The sequence below is a fragment of the Augochlora pura genome, chromosome 7 (genome assembly GCF_028453695.1).
Source record: "Augochlora pura isolate Apur16 chromosome 7, APUR_v2.2.1, whole genome shotgun sequence".
Lineage (NCBI taxonomy): Eukaryota > Metazoa > Arthropoda > Insecta > Hymenoptera > Halictidae > Augochlora > Augochlora pura.
This window is the reverse complement of record NC_135778.1, coordinates 29,987,062-30,005,975: the sequence shown is the minus strand read 5'-3', so window position 1 is coordinate 30,005,975 and position 18,914 is coordinate 29,987,062. Positions and strand designations below refer to the sequence as shown.

Below are 18,914 nucleotides of genomic sequence, written 5' to 3'. Positions count from 1 at the left end.
TGAAAAGTTCATCGAATTCGGTTGATCTTGGAAGAAGCAGTGAGATCGTAGTTTTGTCTCGATTTTTGACACTTTCGACCAACTAACAGAAATTTGTGGTTTTTAAAATCTGTCGATTCTGGTAAGTTGACTCTTCGTCGATCAGTTTTTATTTAACCCGCAGAATATTGTCGGACGATGTATCGTTGTTGGCTATTCTTGAAAAAATATCGTTTTCTTAATATTTTTACTAAATAACAATTTAATTTTTTATTTCTTCTCTCTTTTTGAATGTGGCAGTTATCACATTTTACAAAATACTTGCAATTTCTTTCCGAAACATCACGAGACTACGTCAAACCAGTTTTGTACATTTCGCTTGGGTACGAATTTTTTTGTTGGCACGAAAAGGGTTACGGTTTCATCTTTGTGAAAACAAAGTTCGAAGATGTCTAATAATGACAAGAAATAGAATTGGTATGCCATGGCCAGACACGATACTTGATTCTTATCCAATCATTACGATATAATAATGTAAATCGATTAAGCGTCATGTAACTAATCGAAATTAGTTTAAAGAAACCGAAATACAGTAATATTTCTTGCATTGCTCCATAGTAATAGAGACGAAAATAGACAACTTGGAAAGTGACGATGCGATTATTAGAGCCTTGCAGCTCGTTTATATAGTTCTTGATAATCGGTAATTGTAAAAACGAGTCACAAGGCTGTATAGAATAAACTGACAGTATTCGATGAAAACATTCAATACAAATACTTAATTTCAGACATTAACCCTTTGCGCTCGAAGTCGTTTCAACTGCAAATCTAAAATAATTTTTCTGGCTTCTAGTATCTTTATTTTATATAACAAAATTTATTTTATCCATATGGAATTGAGTCTTAAGACTCATATAACAGTTACACTTTCAACAATTTTTTAAATGTAACCTTTGGCGATATCTCTAAAAATAATATTGGAACGTGTTACAATAATTTTAATGACACCGCTGAGTCAATGCTCGAATGCAAAGGATTAAATGTCTCTTTCCACTTTTTCGGAAGAAATGCTCTACTGTTTCACAGCATGGAATAGTTTCTAGCCGGCTATTTTTGAGCTTATGAATTTTGTCTAACGGCTGCTATTCAATTTAGACTTGAATTAATTTCCTGCTGAGAGAACGCACACTTTATTGCTTAATTTTAGAATTTCGCTTTTCTCGATCTCAATAGCCAAGACGTGTCATAAGAAAGGGAAAATTCCGAAGGGTAAGGTCCGACATCAGTTTACAACGGCGATCACGCCGAAATCACACCTGGAGGAATTCTCCCGTCTTCGCTAAAACATTGCTGTCGCTCCTACTTTCCATACACCAGCAACCTCCCAAAAAGACGCGCTAAGGCGCAAAGGAAGAGCGCCTTCTTTGAAACAGACTCGCTGATTCGTTCTTGTTAAAATCAAGGAAAACCAATCAGCGAGTATTAGAAATGCGTGAGAGAGGCAGAAGTTAAGGAGCTAAATTCCGCTCCTACATTTTATACAGTCCACACTTATAGCGTCACAATACGTCGCGATAACTGACGACGCCGTGTCGTCCCAACAATGCCTTAAATGGATCATAATGCGAAATACAGTTTTCCAGACCGCCTAAAGGTCACTGATGTTTTTATAAATGGATATTTACATGTTTTCCCTCTGTATCGAATCCTTCCTTTATTCTACATAAAAAAGGTGATAGGTTAATACTATCGGAGAATGATACAGTTCGAAAGATTTTTTGAAGAAACGTTTTCGTCGGAGCTAATACTCGAACACTTCATTCTAACACTATGTAAATATTCGTTTTTTATATAGTACAAGGAAATATGTCTCAGTCAACGATAATTTATGTTAACGTGAGCGTTAAGTCTACAATTACGTAAAATGTCACATTTTACTAATAATGAAAGAGTCAATATATATGGCACATGTGTGTGGATTGTAACAAAAATAAAACTGAAAGAGATATAAAACATGCAGTAAGCAACAAGATAACGTAATAGACGTCTTAGCATACATAGAATATAATAATACATAGAATTTAATCAAAACGGTTCAACGTGAGAAATATCAAAAGAATGTAACCTAAACCAAGTTTTCTCTATATTGCACTGCTATGATCTTATAGGTGATCGGACCTACAGCAAACTGAACACCATATGTTGTCATTGAACCAGCGTCTGCAACAATGAAAAACATTCAAACATGAAAGAAGATACTTGTTTATCGCTAAATGGCATACTGACTCTAGATCTTAAATTGAAATTAATTTTGGCAAGGAAACCATGTTATATTTAACCCCATGCCGTACTTTGAAGGTGGCTTGGCATCAATAAAATGTTATTTATGCTTCAATACACTTCAAGTATTATGTTAATAATATGTATCTTATTGGTTATCCACCATCTTTCTTAGTAAGATAAGATTTTTCCTATTAAGTAATAATACACGTAGAATGTTTGAGAAGTCTGTGTATATCTCATTGTGAAATCATTACCACCAATTGTGTTTTCTCTCTGAATAACAAATCATGGGAAATTCGATAGAATTAAACTGTGAAATCTTATGCGTGTATCAATCATTTTCAATTATTCCATATCTAACCTTCAGATTAGTCAGGTATTTAACATTAATCTTGGATATTTAACACCTGATCTCCCTATTCACTAATATTATGTTAATAATATTTCTCGCGATATAAATTAACTAACGATGCGAGATTTCGGAAACAAATGCTATATTGTTTCATATATCGTTAATGTGAGATTCTGAAGGACTAACTCGACTGTCTTACCATTTGTTAACGTTATACGTGTACATGTATCTGCTGACACTTAGCAGTACATATATCGTTCCAAGTGCTAAAAGGCTTTTTTGATAGTTATAGCTAAAGAAGGACTAAAATGTACTACAGGCATATATTATACATACATGTATTATTCACAAGCTACAAGATCGACTTCCTGTCCATAAGCTTGAAATCGTTGACTGAAATTTGTTTACAAACGAAGATGTTCTATAATATTTGAGAGATCTGTGAAGATCTGGAAGTAACTGTAAACATTTTCAAACTCTTTCAAGTGACCTCAAATATTTCCATTTACATTTTCAATAGAAAATTAAGATCATCATGTTTCTTCTTTATATCCTGTTTTATCTTACAATTTATTTAAACGTATATAGTTATTTCGTACGTCTTAGGCAACCGGTTAGATATCCTCAAACCTTGTCAAATGCCTATAGACATATTTGAGCACCACATGATTCTACATATATTAAATGATACTTAGAATTAAATATGCAGGCAGTTAACTTTGTCATCTAATATATTTTTGTACAAACTGTTGCAAATGTTGAAACATCAATAAATATATTACAAACACTTTCGAATACGATATATGTTTTTAGTAATATTGTCGATTGCACATAAAGATTAAATACGTCTACTGTTTTCAAATAATATATGCGACACGTCGAAGATCTTCAAACATCTTTAGACAACTTCCAAGAATATCGAAATCTTTTAACCATTTGTCGCACCAGCCCTTTTACAATTACTATGATTAGAATTTTTTATTATATCAAATACAAATTTTATTAATGAAGACAAATTGTTACGTTTTAAATACTTTCAAAATGTGGAATCGTATGTAAACAAGAAGTTCATCTATAGTCAAATTATTTTCCCAATATCAGAGAATAATACATTGATTTCTCCGTTACTTAAATTATTATTTTGAAATATTATAATAATTTATTACCTTCATCCATATTATCAGTATATTTATTATCATAAAATGTATTAAACTGAAAAACAGAAACTGTTTTGTTTAACATTAAGATACGATATCATTTTATCACTAGAGTTATGATCAGAATTAAAAACAATATAAATAATTACGTCAACAAAGCATAGTTTCTCTAGCTTCCATAGCATAAAAATGTACTATTTCGACAGTTCTACGAGATCACACTTAAACGATGATCTATATCCGTAGTCCCCAGTCCTCCTTGATCATGTCTGCAGCCTTCTCAGCGATCATAATGACCGGCGCATTCGTGTTTCCAGAAACAATATGCGGCATGATCGACGCGTCGATCACTCGCAGTCCCTTAATTCCGTATACTTTAAGTCTGGGATCCACGACGGCCATCTTGTCGGTCGCCGGACCCATCTTGCAAGTGCCGACAGGATGATAGATCGTCATTGTGTAAAATCTTGCGAAGCATTTCCAATAATCGTCCGATGGAAACTCGTATGAAGAGCATTCTGGGATTCGATTTGGGTTCGCTCTAGCGTTCAGGCTTTTCAAACTTGGTGTTTGGCTGAGATTGTACATGAAGTTTGCACCTTCTATCTGTTAACATGAAAGAGTCATAATATAACTGGATCACATTCTACTCGTGATTGATATAGTGAAAGATTTTTAAGGAAAACCCTGTGATCTTGATACTAGTTATTACGTCGTAATAATAACAGTGTAACTTCATGTAAATAGCCATTGATAAAATTGAAATTGTAAGAAACCATGATCTTCAGAAGAATAAAAGAATCATTTTGGTTATTTTGTAAATAGATTCCACTCGTTGAATTAGAATAATCGAAAAGTTATTATATCAAATGTCATTGATTGATCAATTTTTCCTTTACTTTGAGTTCAGATGATTATAAAGTTTCAACAAAAGTAACTGGACCACGTTTGATATTCTATATTGGTTTCGGATAGTATGAAAAATTGCTAATGTCAAACATTTTTTTTATTTTGAGGTTCAAGTGTTCCGTTAAATGAACAGTTCCTATCAATGCTACATTTTTTGTGATTTTAATGACTGTGCAAAACAAGGTGATCGTGCCAAGTTGAACTAAATATCTGATTATTTAATAAAATCGCGGGAATTTGAAAGTCATGCTTTGTTTTTGTAGCTCTTTTCTTGCTTTCGGCATATAAAACGATAGAATAAATGATCTATTTCAGGCATGATAGCAGCTGATAAATATCTGCAAACGTACATAACCCCGCTATAATCACAAATGCAAACGAATTCTTTTGCAGACACGTTTCTACAGTTATATACTACAAAAATACAGAAAAATACAGAAGAAGGAAAATTGACTGTTCGAAAATTCTAGATCAAAGTACTCTTTTAAAGTGTTAAAACTATGCCTACTCACTAAAACATCGATATCATGTGGATCCTGAAAGTAATTGGGAACGATGATCGGATGGTGGTCCACGTTACTCGACCGTAATTTCACGTAGCCTCTGCTGCGAGGTCTCAGCAAAAGCGGAAGGCCAGCGTACGCAGTTTTGTAGAGGATATTCTCGTACATGCGCGCGTAAAAGTCGTCTTTCACGTTGCTGCCTCTCTTTATGAAAAGACCACCGTCGGAAGTATCCGTTATGCTTGATAGAAAGATCTGTATATCAGGATGATCCTCCGTTTCATTCGCGTACCTGAAGCAGGATTTGCATAAATCTGTAAATGCAGTATCAGTAACAAGTACTGTCACGAATGTGTTATTAACGTTACGCAGGAAGTGGATTTAAAGATTTAAGGTATTTATGGAAACTTGTTGTACAGTAGTGGTACGAAAATTTTTAGGTATTATATAATCTATTCCAAAACAAGTTACAACCGAAAAACGGTATTTCTAAGGTGATTTTAAGTAACTTTTTTCTTCTTAAAAGTGTTTATTAACGAGATATTAACGAAATATCCGGGCCATATAGAGATCCCGTACAATGTCTTGTATGATGTCTCAGTATTAATATCTCTTTCGTTTCTAATAAATATTTATACAGCAGTGTGGATTATTATAAATGTGAGCAGAAAGAATCAAGTAGATTAAATAACTTGTTTCCATAATAAATATTCATGAGAACCATGTCTACTTTTATAGAGATAAGCAAAGCTTCATAAATTTAGAAGTATGCGTTATAATCTCAATAGACGGTTTTCGTTTACAGTAAATAAATAATCTAAGCAGTCTCGCATTCTTCTACAAAAGTCTTAATCGCTCAATGGAAAAATTATTCATTATTAATTAAGGAACCCAGAAACAAGTTTATTTTGATAAAGACAACTACAATCAATGTTAATTTCATTAATACTTTCTCACCTTATTGAACATAAAGATACTCCAGAGAGCTATTTGTCACCATAATATGCTACTTACTTAGTATTGATGAATGCCATACCCTCGCAGATGGGCAACGCATACATAATTCCCGTGCGATTCTCGGCGAATTCTTTGATGACGTCCGCCGTGATGGAATTTGGTAAATCGAAAACGAAAGGGTCCTTCTTCGTGTAATTTGCCGGCGGGTCGACTAAGTAAGGCATACCACCGATCGCCACGTGGTCCTGTAGATTTTCGCCCACGCCCGGCGCATCGTGCACAGTATCTAACCCCATAGCGCTCAGATGATCTGCCGGACCGACTCCGGACAGCATGAGCAATTGCGGCGACTGTATAGCTCCAGCGGATAAAATCACCTCGCGTTTTGCTCTGATCTTATGACTGATCAGACCTACACGAAATTGGACGCCATATGCTGTCTTCGAGTCGCCGTCTGCAGCAATGGAAAACATTCACACTTCAAATCAAATATTTGTTCACAGACACACGACACACCGCCTCTGGATCTTAAATTCAAATTAATATTTTACTTTGATGGTCAAACGTCTACGCAGCCGGCATTATTTTTGAAGAATTAATTTCAAAAAGAGCAACAATTTAATAACGAATTTAATATTTTTCCTTCGTATTATAATTATTAAAGCAATCACCTATATGAAACGATACTTGACAGGTCTTGTACATAAAATATAATAGGTCTTCTAATTATATTCGCATAGCAAACGCCACGATCCCTTCGTACATCCTTTTTTATTACTAATATTTAGACTAATTGATGTCTGTTTCATTCATTCATAAATTATCACATAGACAATGTGATACTGGCTAATAATTTTCGACGGTAGCATCGCACACATGTCTCGCAAGCGGCCATTAAAGTGTCAATGTTGGAAACGAAACCATATTATATTTGGAAAAGTTCAAATATGTTTGAAGATGCTGAAAGTTCTTAGATGTTATTATTTGAAAATCTGTGAAATAGTGCATAAACTATTTGAAAACAGGCGACGTATTCATGCTCGATGTTCAGTTGAAAAAACTACCGGTAGGAAGCGTTTTAATATGTTTATATACGTTTAACACTAAACTTAGAACTGTCAAATGATTGATTTCCCATTTTAAAATTATAATAATAATTAAGACAATTTCATAGAAAATTATTTCATAAATTACATTTGAACAACTATTGTAACAAAAACTGTACAAGATCTAAATAAATTGGATCTTGTCGCTCTTGTCAATGCCTACCAATTAATTTCATTGTTCGGTATATTTAGTGTTAAAAATCTGTGAAAAATAGTAAAAAATATCTCAGTTGACGAAGGTGGGCAATATGTACTTTCACATATAATTCTCAGTAAGTATTGCTTAAAACAAAGCCATACGTTGTTTAAACATGTTTGGAGGCATTTGACAACGTTTGAATACACGTAACATGTTCGATAGAGTGTATAAATTTAGCTATTGTTTAACCCTTTCAATGCCGAACGACGATATATCGCTAAAATTGCAAAAAGTGCCAACAACGATGTATCGTTGCGCAAGCGTTGTCACCTATTATACGCATCACAAGAGTTCTGAATTTCAAAATAACTTTACAAAACATTATAAACGATTCAAATGCATTGCATTGCAATTAAAAAAATTATTTATTAGAACGTTTTGTTATGTTTTCTGCTGGTTGGTGCCGAAGTACTGTATACGCTAGAGCGATAAGGTAGAAGCTCGACACGTGATAGTTGCCTGGGACCGTAATCGCAATCTGTTCATGACACTTATCAATTAATTCACGTGTCACATTATGCATCGGCGCGGCGAGATTAAGATCTTTCTTTCAGTCTTTCTTGACTCTTCTCAAAGAGCAGTTAGTCTTTCTCAGCAATCAGTGTTTCATAACCGTCGACTGTGTAATACAGCCGTGAGCATAAATGCTAAATAAATCGCGCGCGCAAATACAGATGTTTATAACAATACCTTTTGTTTTCAGTCGCGTTGTAGCGGCTACACGATCCACTTGTTTTGTAGTAGATCTGTTTGATGCTTTTCGTGTATGATGGAGTTATCATTTTGATATCAGCAATAACATTGATTATTTTATTGAAAATGATGGAAAATGAAATATTTATATTTCCCTCTGTGTGACATACGCAAAATTGATCAACCGATAATAGTTGTAAATATTGTTTGTACAAGAGCAACTGGTCTTTGTGTTTTCTATCGTAGCTTACATTGTTGTTACTTCTATGATTTTTAATAAGCATTGAAGTATAATTGGTATGAAATTATTCTCCCTTTCTCCCAGAATACAGTGCATTTCGAATCTCTCAAATATCATTTTTAGTTCGGTTTTTATAAATATTTTTCCAAGCCCTAATAAATTCGTGAAATTTCTCCGGTTTTCTTCGCGCAGGCACCCCTTTTTGGCGCGACACTGAAATGGTTAAATTAAGCTTTAAGTTTAAAATTCGAAGTGACTCGCCTTCGCTTATCAGAATCTTCTCGACGATAGAGTGCGTAATCACATCCAAGTTCCTCCTTTTAGAAGCAGACCGAAGGAAAGCTTTCGCGGTGCTGCATCGTAATCCGTCTCTCAAGGTACCGTGGGAATAGGTGAACCCGGTTTGGGTGGGTCCATTGACATCCACCACGTCGTATCCCACTTCTGTACCAGCCTTTATCAGATAATCGATCATGGGTGTCCGGTACTTGAAGTACTCGACCGTCAAGTGACCACCTGTCTGGTGATAAGGAGAATGTTTGTATTCTTCGATCCTCATGTCTTCGGACTTCTTGAAGTAAGGCAGCACGCTGTCGTAGTCCCAGCCTGGGTTTCCCAGCTTTTCCCAGTTGTCGTAGTCTCTCTTGTTGCCACGGACGTAGAGCATTGCATTCAGTACACTGCTACCACCGAGAGCCTTGATTTTCAGAGTTTGAGTATATGTTAGTATAACTCCTGGAGACTTGTATGTGTAAGGTTCGCAAAATTTATTTAAAACTAATGGAATTATTAGAAATTTAAGTTAGTGCATTATATAGCTAGGTTTGATTTGAGATCATTTGTTAATAATCGCATGCGCTAATTAATATTAAGATTCCAGCAGAAGTACTTATTACTTTTTCAATTTTTAAGTTACGATGCTTGATATTTTTTAAATGAATTAGCCAAGCGATGACTTAAATCTACCCCTAATATTATGTTCACAACGCGACGTGCCAATTTATTTTGATCAAAACTTCCAAAGTTAATCGGGAAAGCAATCTATTTGAAGAGCTCAATTAGAAGATTTATGTGTTTTGTGTATTTACAATAACATTATTGAGGTATATTTTCTAGATGAACGAATAAGACATTTTAGAATGGCATGTCTGGAGAAGTATCTATGGTTATCAGTATTATGAAATAGATTTTCTAATTGGAAATGAAATCTCTGTAATTGACCAAATCATTACGATTAAAATACGACAGAAACAACTAAATTCAACGGATATTACGTGAGATAGTAATTGAAATCTTCAACAGAGAGCCTTGATTTTCAGAGTTTGAGTAGATGTGAGTCTAACTTCCGAAGGCTTATATACATTTTAAAAATGTATTTGGAATTGACGGTATTATTACGATAGTTTGGATGGATGTTGTTTAATTTTTTATAGCCTACATAAGGTTCGAAAATTAAGTAGAAGTTAATTAGAAGTTAGGATTAATTTGAAAGTCATTTATATGTCACTGAAAAATGGTTACACTAACTATTAAAATAACCAACTATTGTTATAACTGTTAGTTATATAGAATATATAACTATTGTTATAATTGTTATGTATAATTACATATTCTATACAACTAACTTACACTATAAAAATTAAATTAAATTTACACTCATTTTTCTAAGAACAATGTAATTCAGCAAATTGAGCCATATTCGCAGTATTATATTTTTTAAAGAAACCAATTTTGATAAGCCTGAAACGTAGCCATTAATATATCAATAATTTCACCTTGCCACGTGGCCAGTTGCACCGCTGCCCATTCATCGCCTGGCAATATGCCTTCGACGGTTCAGTTTTGTATTGCCAGTCCAGGGGAGACAATTGCAGAAGCGGAAACGTTATAGGTACATCAGAGATTTCCGGTTCATCCGGGCCAGCTTCTAGCAATAGCACCGACCAATTTTCCTCCTCTGACAGTCGATTCGCTATCACTGATCCAGCTGATCCAGCTCCGATCACTATAAAGTCGTACTCGCGTCTTACATTGAACAGTGTCACGGGTTTCACTCTGGATTTACGATCCACGATGTCTGGCCTGTGTATTCCGATCAACAGTTGCAATAAAATTAGGAAACCCAATTCAGGACCATAGGTAGACGCTATCCTAAATGCAGTGACCCTACCAACTGCTGGCGACTCCATCGATACACTATGATATCCCTACTAGCAATCTAAGTTGTACGGTTGATGCGAAGAAATCCGTTTTTTGATGTTGTAGTTACAAAATAAGAATTTGTATTTGATTGTTCAATATTATTGCATTCACAATTTAAATCGAAGAAAATATTGGTGGAACAGTCCGTACCTTGCTAACTCAGATAAAAAAATGATCACTCTGATCCGATGAATAGATCTCGTGGCGAATATTAGAAGCGTAACTTATTTTCGTTGTGATTTATAATAATCAACAGATGATTGTTCGATTAGTCTGATTTTTTATGTAGAAAATAAGATCTTCATAACTGCGATAAAAGGTTCGCAATGAAAATCTGAATTTTCATAAAAATTCAAAATGCGTCAATAATACACAACACAGATGTTACTTCTTCGCCTTACGCACTGATTTTCGCGCAACGTATTGTGTCAAACTGATCGATACAAAAATGCATCGGTGTTCCATGTGTTATTTTCTGCGTCAGCTGTTTCGATTACGTATAAGCTTGTTTGCATCGTAGGCATTGTACGAATGCACGGTCTGCAATCTTCGTTGCAAGGAATGCAATTTATTTAATGTTTCGAACGCATTTAATGCATGCAGAATGCGTAGATTTATCTGTGTTACGTTTTATCTTGTCACAGGCTATTATTTTATGGAGAATTTTCATTTTTACGTGGAAGTAAGGAATTATATTTAAATGTATGGAACAATCTTGACATAATCTTGAGAAAACAATATAAATTCCTAAATACGTATTTTTGCTTATCAATTATTTAAATTGAACGTTTTACAGCCAATGGCAGAAATGTTGCGAGTTAAATATTCTGTGATATAATACAGAATTAGGGGTAGTTTGCGTCATTAGTTAATTAATTTCTCACTTCTTTATAAAGTGCAACAGCTAAATTTTACCATGATTATATATGCTATAAGTGGTATGATTAACAATTCCCCCGTGGACGCTTTCGAGCACTCTGGCGGAATAAAATTCCGTCATCATTTCGAATTGGCACGGCAAAATAGAGCTCCGGAAAACCAAAAATAAGACAAGGAAAACAATGTTGCACAAAATGATAAAACTCTTTATTATCATTCAGAAATCTGTCTCATTCGCCGATGGCAGCAGGCAATAATCAAATTCCAAAGAGACCAGTCCCGCCGTACAAAGATCGACGACAGAGAGCTATTCCACTTGGTAAGACACCCATTATCATTCACCAAAATCTCCCAGGCGCAAAACGTCCGTCAGGAGGCTCAACACGTTTCAGCCCTAACCTCTAAACTCGCAACGCATATACAAAAACATCTTCGCCAATGTCCGGAGCAATCTTTTGAAGATCGTGTCAGTTCTCCACTTACTTAAACAGTCAATTAATTTAAAATTGATTAAAACACGGCGCGGAGCAGTTAAAGTACATGAACTACATAACTGTGCACAAACTGGTACACGTGTAAACAGAAACAGAACGTGCACTCAATCCTCTTCTGCAATGTTCATTCATTGTCTTCCAAGACACGTCAGATTTACCCGGGGACTCGAAAGGTCCCCGAACGTCATCTTTGAGTGTTCATGAAATGATCGCTACGACCTGAACGGTCTGAATAGTCTGGGACAACCCTAGAGGTTTACCCTCTCCCCTCTTCGTTTCAACCAGTACTCCTTGATCATGTCAGACCCCTTCTCAGCGATCATTATAGCTGGCGCATTAGTGTTTCCACTGACCAGGTTAGGCATAATTGATGCGTCGATGACCCGCAGTCCGCTGACCCCGTAGACCCTCAATTGAGGGTCGACGACAGCTTCAGGGTCCCAATATGGTCCCATCTTGCAGGTGCCGACAGGGTGGTATACAGTCGCTGAGTACTGTCTGATCATGCATTCCCAGTAGGGGTCACTGTACATGGGCAGGTGTCTGCAGCCAGGGAAGCTTTTCGAGTTGAGCTCGCTGCCGAACCTTCTGAAGGCAGCGGTCCTGCTAAGAGCAACGCCTATTTTCACACCTTCGACCAAGGTAGCTATGTCTTCGGGCTCCTTGAAGTAGTTTGGATAAATCAGGGGATGATCGAAAGGGTTCTTGCTGCGGAGCTTAATGTAACCCTTGCTCTTGGGTCGTAGGAGCATGGGCAGCACGCTCCAGACGTCCATGTCGCTTATGGGACCGAAGACGGCGTCGTAGAACCGCTTCGTTAGTCCGTGCACCTTTCTGATGTGTCTTCCTCCATCTGAATTAGTCGATCCGGATACGAAGTGCAGTTCGATGTCAGGGAAGTCGTCGGAGGCGTTCACGTATTTCGTGTTGACGAAAGCCAGACCCTCTACCCCGCCTAACACCGTGAGGGGGCCGTCGCCGAAGACTGCGTATTGCATCACTGCTTGAACGCTGTGCAGTCGCTTCTCCACCATGGAGATTGGCTGGTTCACCATGAACGTTAGGCCACCTAGGCCTACGTGGTCTTGGAGGTTGTGGCCGACCATGAGGTTCTGGATCACTGGGATGCCGTGTTGCTTGAGCTCTTCTCTGGGGCCTATACCTGCAAAAGGAAACAGGATTTTAGTTTCTTGTGAAGTGATTAATTTCAAGACAAACGAGGAATATAGTCAATAGGATGTTCGATGTTAGGTCTCTTAAATAGTTCAGCGATAAACCGAGTGGTGCTGTAATCAGTGTTTTCTAAAAACTTTCACTCTCGGTGATTTTTATGATCGATGTACAGAGCAAAATCACCCCCCAAAATAGGAAATAACCCAGGTAAGCAGTAAACGACGCTGAATCGGAAAGTTCGCAAGATGCGAGAGGGAACTTTTTGAAGAGCCTAGAAGGCTAAAATTAGTGAAGTTATCTAGTAGGTCTGGAACCATTAATGTTATCTAACATAACTAAAACTAGTGAAGCTCGATAATAAATTTAAGATTAGTGAAACTATTTCGTATACTGATTATCAATAAAGCTATCTAATAGATTCAAATGATTATCTAATAGACCTAAAGCCAAAAATGTTCCTAGCGGATTCCAAATCAGTTGGGTTATCCAGTAAATCAGTAAGGCTATCAGTAGGTCCAAAATCATTGAGACCATCTAGCCAATAATATTATCTATTGTAGGTAGTCCAAGACCAGTTAGGTGATCTAGTAGATCCTGGATCACTACGACTACCTACAGGGTGCTACACCATAAGATTGTTTAGAAGTAAGCTATCTAATCGATTCAAGATCAGTTAGGTACCTAGTACGTTCTAACCCATTAAATCTGTCTAGCAGACCTAAATTAATCTATCTAGCAGACCTAACATCAGTTAGGTTGTATATTTAGTCCAAGATCTCTAGGACTATTTAACAGATCTAAAATTAGTAAAGATTATCTAGCAGGACAATTGAAGTTACTTAACAGGTCCAGAACTACTGAGGCTATACGAAAGGGTGTTATAAGAGCCTTTAAGAACAGTATAGTTCTCAATAGAAATAATCTTGCACCACATCATCGAAATCTGGGTGCACTAAAAATGTTAGCAAAGTGACAAGAAACCCACAGTACGATGGAAGACAGTCTCATCTTTACCTGAAAGCATCAGCAGCTGGGGAGAGTTCACCGATCCCGCAGACACGATGACTTCCTTCTTGGCCCTTATCCGAAACACCTTGTCGTTTCTGACAAACTCCACGCCGTAGGTCCTCTTGGATTTAGGGTCGATCAAGATCTTGGTCACGTGGGAGTGCATGGCAATGTGCAGGTTCTTGCGGAGTCTGGCTGGCCTAAGGAACGCCTTCGCAGTCGAGCATCGACTTCCTCTTCTGATGGTCCCCTGGGCGATCATGAACCCGGTCTGATGCTCGCCATTTATGTCCCTGTTCTCGTATCCCATTTCCTGGCCAGCCTGCACGAAGGCTGCTGCTAGCGGAGTGTGCCAAGGCGATTCCTGCACCGTCAGATACCCTCCGGTCGAATGGTACACGGTTTGCGTCAGGTACGGGTTCTGGTTGTCCTCGGACTTCTTGAAGTAGTAAAGCACGTCCCTGGATCCCCAGCCTGGGTTTCCTTGTTGCTCCCAGATGTCGTAATCCTTTTTGTTGCCGCGGAGGTAGAGCATGTAGTTCAGCACGCTGCTACCTCCGATTACTTTGCCGCGGGGCCAATTGCACCGACCGCCTTCCATTGCTGCGGAACAGATTTAATTTGTGTTAGATGATAGGTCGCTTAAACGGTTAATAAACCGAAGGGTGCTGTAAACAGCGTTCTCTAAAGACTTTCACTCCTGGTGATCTTTCGGTAGGATCGCCACGTAATTCACAGGGGAAATCCCCCCCCCCCCCCCCCACACAAAGAGGTATAACCCAAGCACGCGGTAAACGACCCTGAGTCGAAAAGTTTGCGAGCCCTAGCTGGATAAGTTAATCTTGAGTGAGAAACGAAACAAGTAACATGTACAAGCTCACATATCCGGATCCAGATTCTGTTCACCGTGGATATTAGTCAGTAGCTATCTTATTAAGTCTGTTTATAATAAACTAGTGACAGACTTGTTCTAATTGGTCTGTGGTTTTCGTTAATAACTCGTCAACAAAGCTGCGGAGAACATTTTTGCTAAGGAAAAAATTTCTTCAAATCACCTCAGAATTCCGTATGTAAAATCAGTTCTGAAATATCCTTTGTATTTCATCTGTAAATGTTAATCTCTAACAACGAAGACAAGTGAAAAAACTAACTATGTATCAGGACAAAGTCAACACGAATGTATTTGTTTATTTTAGCATTCATAGCAAATATTAGGAAATATAGTTAGCATATTCTAGTGCCATCGTCACCAATTTAGTTATATTTTTAAAATAATGACAGGTAGTGCGTTATTTTATTTTTAGTAAAAAAAGTATGAGCATTTCTTATTCTATTAGTAGTTTTCTTTTTTAAATATCGTTAATCCTTCATAGCTACTGAGTTTGTGGCAATTTATGGAACATCAGAGATTCAATTGCACTAATTCAGAATTAAATTGGCATGGCGAAATTAGGTTGCAGAATTCAAAATAAATTACTGACCTAGGCAGTAACCCTTATCAGGCTCCGTCTTGTATTGATAGTCGAGTTTACTAAGCTGCAAATACCCAGCGAGAAGAGGAACATCTGAGATTTCGGTTTCGTCGCCTCCAGCTTCCAGGAGAAGGACATTCCAATTTTCTATCTCGGAGAGTCGACTTGCTACGACAGCTCCTGCAGCGAAAATTTATAAAAGTCATAAAACGAGAATACAGTAATGGTAATAGTACAACTCTTATCAATAATGTATATAATATTATATAATATTAATAATGTATATAAAATTATACTTATAATACCGGTAATGTATACAATATTAATAATGCAACTGACTTCTTGCCTTTACCAACTATGCCTTTTGAAAAACGATCAAAAAAAGACGTAAGAATTAATGGTCTTGCATCAATTAACATAATGAAGATTAGTTTTAAATAAAATTGCATACTCCTCGATAATGATCGATTTTTTTCAGAAAAACTTATTACAATGTAACGCTAGAGAAATCAACTATTAATGTGATGTTACAAACAAGTTTTCAAAAAAATTGATATTATGCTGTTCAACAATTAACAATTCAAATTAACCTTCCCTGGAACTGAGATTAACGTGTTAACATGGTAATAAATTAATTCTTTAATAGTATCGTACTGTAACGCTGTGATGAATCAATTATATTATATTCGCGAATAAATTAAACGATGTTTGTGAAGAAGAATGTTGTTGGCACTCAACATAGTGATTTGTGTAAACGAATTTCTTCCAATGAACATGCTGATTATTCGATAAAAGTAATAATCGAATAAAGCGTTATTTAAAAAATAAAGAAATAGAATCGTAAAGATACTGTATAAAAGTTGTAATAAAAATAAAATACTAATTAAGGTATTAAGAAATATTTATAAAAATTGTAACGAAAATAAAATATTAACGACAGTGTATAAGAGTGGCAATAAAAATCAGATACTAGTAGAAATGTTACAAGAAGTGAATTAAAGTAAGATATTAATATAGATATCAATAAAAACGTATAAATACTGTAATGGAAAATAAAATACTAATATAAATGTGACGAAGTAGTAATACAAATAAAATACTAATAATAATGAATACCTGAAGAACCAGATCCTACAACAATAAAATCATAAGATGGTAGGAGCACTTCGGAAGGTATATTAATTGGTGGCGCTTCATTGTCTAAGACTTCGTATTGGAAGTACACGAGGACTGCTGCCAGCACCGGAAAGAACCACGAGAGACCGGTGGTAGCCGAGGTCAAACCGCCCACCAACACGCTCTCGATTCCCATTTTGTATTCCTACACTTTCCTCTATCGGTCGTCTGTAATAATACATCGACAGAATTATAAATAAACCCATTCATTAAACCATGCAACAGCGATCCGAACTTTTATTTTCGAACGTGCACACCTAAAGTGGCATTATTTCTACTGATCGATTTAAACTTATTAATTCGCCGTCTGATGATCATCACGAACGTTTCTTTAAATATTTCTTATTTGAATAGTATTATTCTTATCTGAATAATTATTTTTATAAACAATGCGAATAGCTACATACATCTGAACAATATTTGAAGCATTAAGAAATCGAATTTAATCAACTACTTCAAATTTGAGAATTTTCTGTGACGTGACTATAAAGGCTAGCTAGATATTTGTTAGCTAAAAAAGTTCTATGTACTCTCCCAGACATAGTGAATATTTTCGTTTAGGTGTTATTAATACTTTAACGTGCGTATTGAATGTTGAAGACGAGCACTATACAAAAGATCAAAAAATCGAATCGTCGATTTTAAGAATCTTTTACGATGCAACGTCGGAAACTATATAAATATTTCTTATGTATTCAAAATAAATTGTGATATTTTGTTCACCAATAGATGAAAATAACGAATCATTTTAATTGTCTGACAATAAAGTATTGGAATTCTCGAATTTAATGAATCTATTCTAATCTACTCTAGTATTCAATTCTCACTCTGCAGAAATATACAGTGTTTTGGTTACAAACCTGTGTAGATCGATAAATTATTATAAATTATTTCCATTCACTGGAGAAACAGCACCACCGAAATTTCTCTGCAATTCGCAGAGGCGTCGGAACGTTACTTCGTCTTAAATTCTCGTTTCAATTAATTGATGTTCGATTAGCGGACATCCTGGAGGAGGACTGTCCAGGTCGAAGTGTCCTTGCACACTGTCGAATGGGAACGTCTTCATGCTCGGATAGAAATCGGCCGAAGAAACGTTAAAGAGGGTTATACGCGGTGTCGGCCGTCTATACGCGACGAATATCAATGACCCATGAAACTTTCAGCTGTTAAGTAATTTTCGATGAACGCGGGCAACCTGCCCACGACGATTCTCACGTACGCACTCGTCGATCCCCTGGAATCATCCCGAGGATAGAGACAATCGTGCGCGGAATTCCGCAGGAATCGGGGAAACGCGATAAATCATGTATTCGGTGAAACCGCGCGCGTAGAAATCCGTGATTCAATTGTACAATTTCCATTCTTAACCCTTTCAGCATTTGTGTTGTATATGTATATATACGAGATGGTCAAAGTCCATTCACAGAAATAATGATTATACAGTATTATGAAATTCCTTGTATATCAGATGCAAATCTTTTTCCGTAGTAATTATGGCGTACGGGCCACTTTCGTGTAGTATGTAGTTACGACGTATTATATACGCTCTTGCATTTTGGGCTCATCAATTTTATTTATAGCTTTCTTAGCTGTTTATAGTCATTTGTAGCTTTGTATGATAATGAAGTAAATAAGAGAAAAAATTCATTTCAGTGGGTTGGTAAATTTTTTGCGAGAACTTTTACTTATTCGATTTTTAACTACGTAAGTTCTTCAAAGGGATGATTCTGTTGCTGATTTTAAGTAATTTTGTTCTTTGTCAAAATGTTCTACGCGGTTTCATTAACTAGTTTTATGAAGAAAACCTGAACCAATCACGGAACATGTACAGCCGATGGTCGAACATCACTGTCAATGACGCACCGTGCTCGCCATTACGTCGCAACGCGGTAGTCGTACTCGTTCTCTAATTGGTCTGGATCGGGAGTTACACCGATCTGGTACACCCTGTATGTATGATACTACACGTTAAATACACGAATTAAGCAGTATTAGAATTGAGTTTTTTTCGAATAACTAACATTCAAAATTCATTCGTTTTTAATTGTTAACCGATTTTCGAACCTCTAAATTTAATATTTGAATTTTATAAATATATTTTGTTTTTATAAATCTTATTGACTAATAA

The 18,914-nt window shown here is 36.3% G+C and overlaps 1 protein-coding gene across 1 annotated transcript; it reads right to left on the bottom strand.

The window, feature by feature from the left end:
- Nucleotides 1–4,005: 4,005 nt before the first annotated feature.
- LOC144471980 (uncharacterized) lies at nucleotides 4,006–16,919 on the bottom strand. Its single transcript, XM_078184608.1, has 9 exons — nucleotides 16,724–16,919; nucleotides 15,617–15,787; nucleotides 14,142–14,738; nucleotides 12,215–13,116; nucleotides 10,155–10,586; nucleotides 8,647–9,076; nucleotides 6,198–6,594; nucleotides 5,193–5,475; nucleotides 4,006–4,377 (listed from the first exon to the last, which is right to left on the bottom strand). Exons 1-9 carry the CDS (start codon nucleotides 16,917–16,919, stop codon nucleotides 4,006–4,008), a joined length of 3,780 nt encoding a protein of 1,259 aa, XP_078040734.1.
- Nucleotides 16,920–18,914: the final 1,995 nt, after the last annotated feature.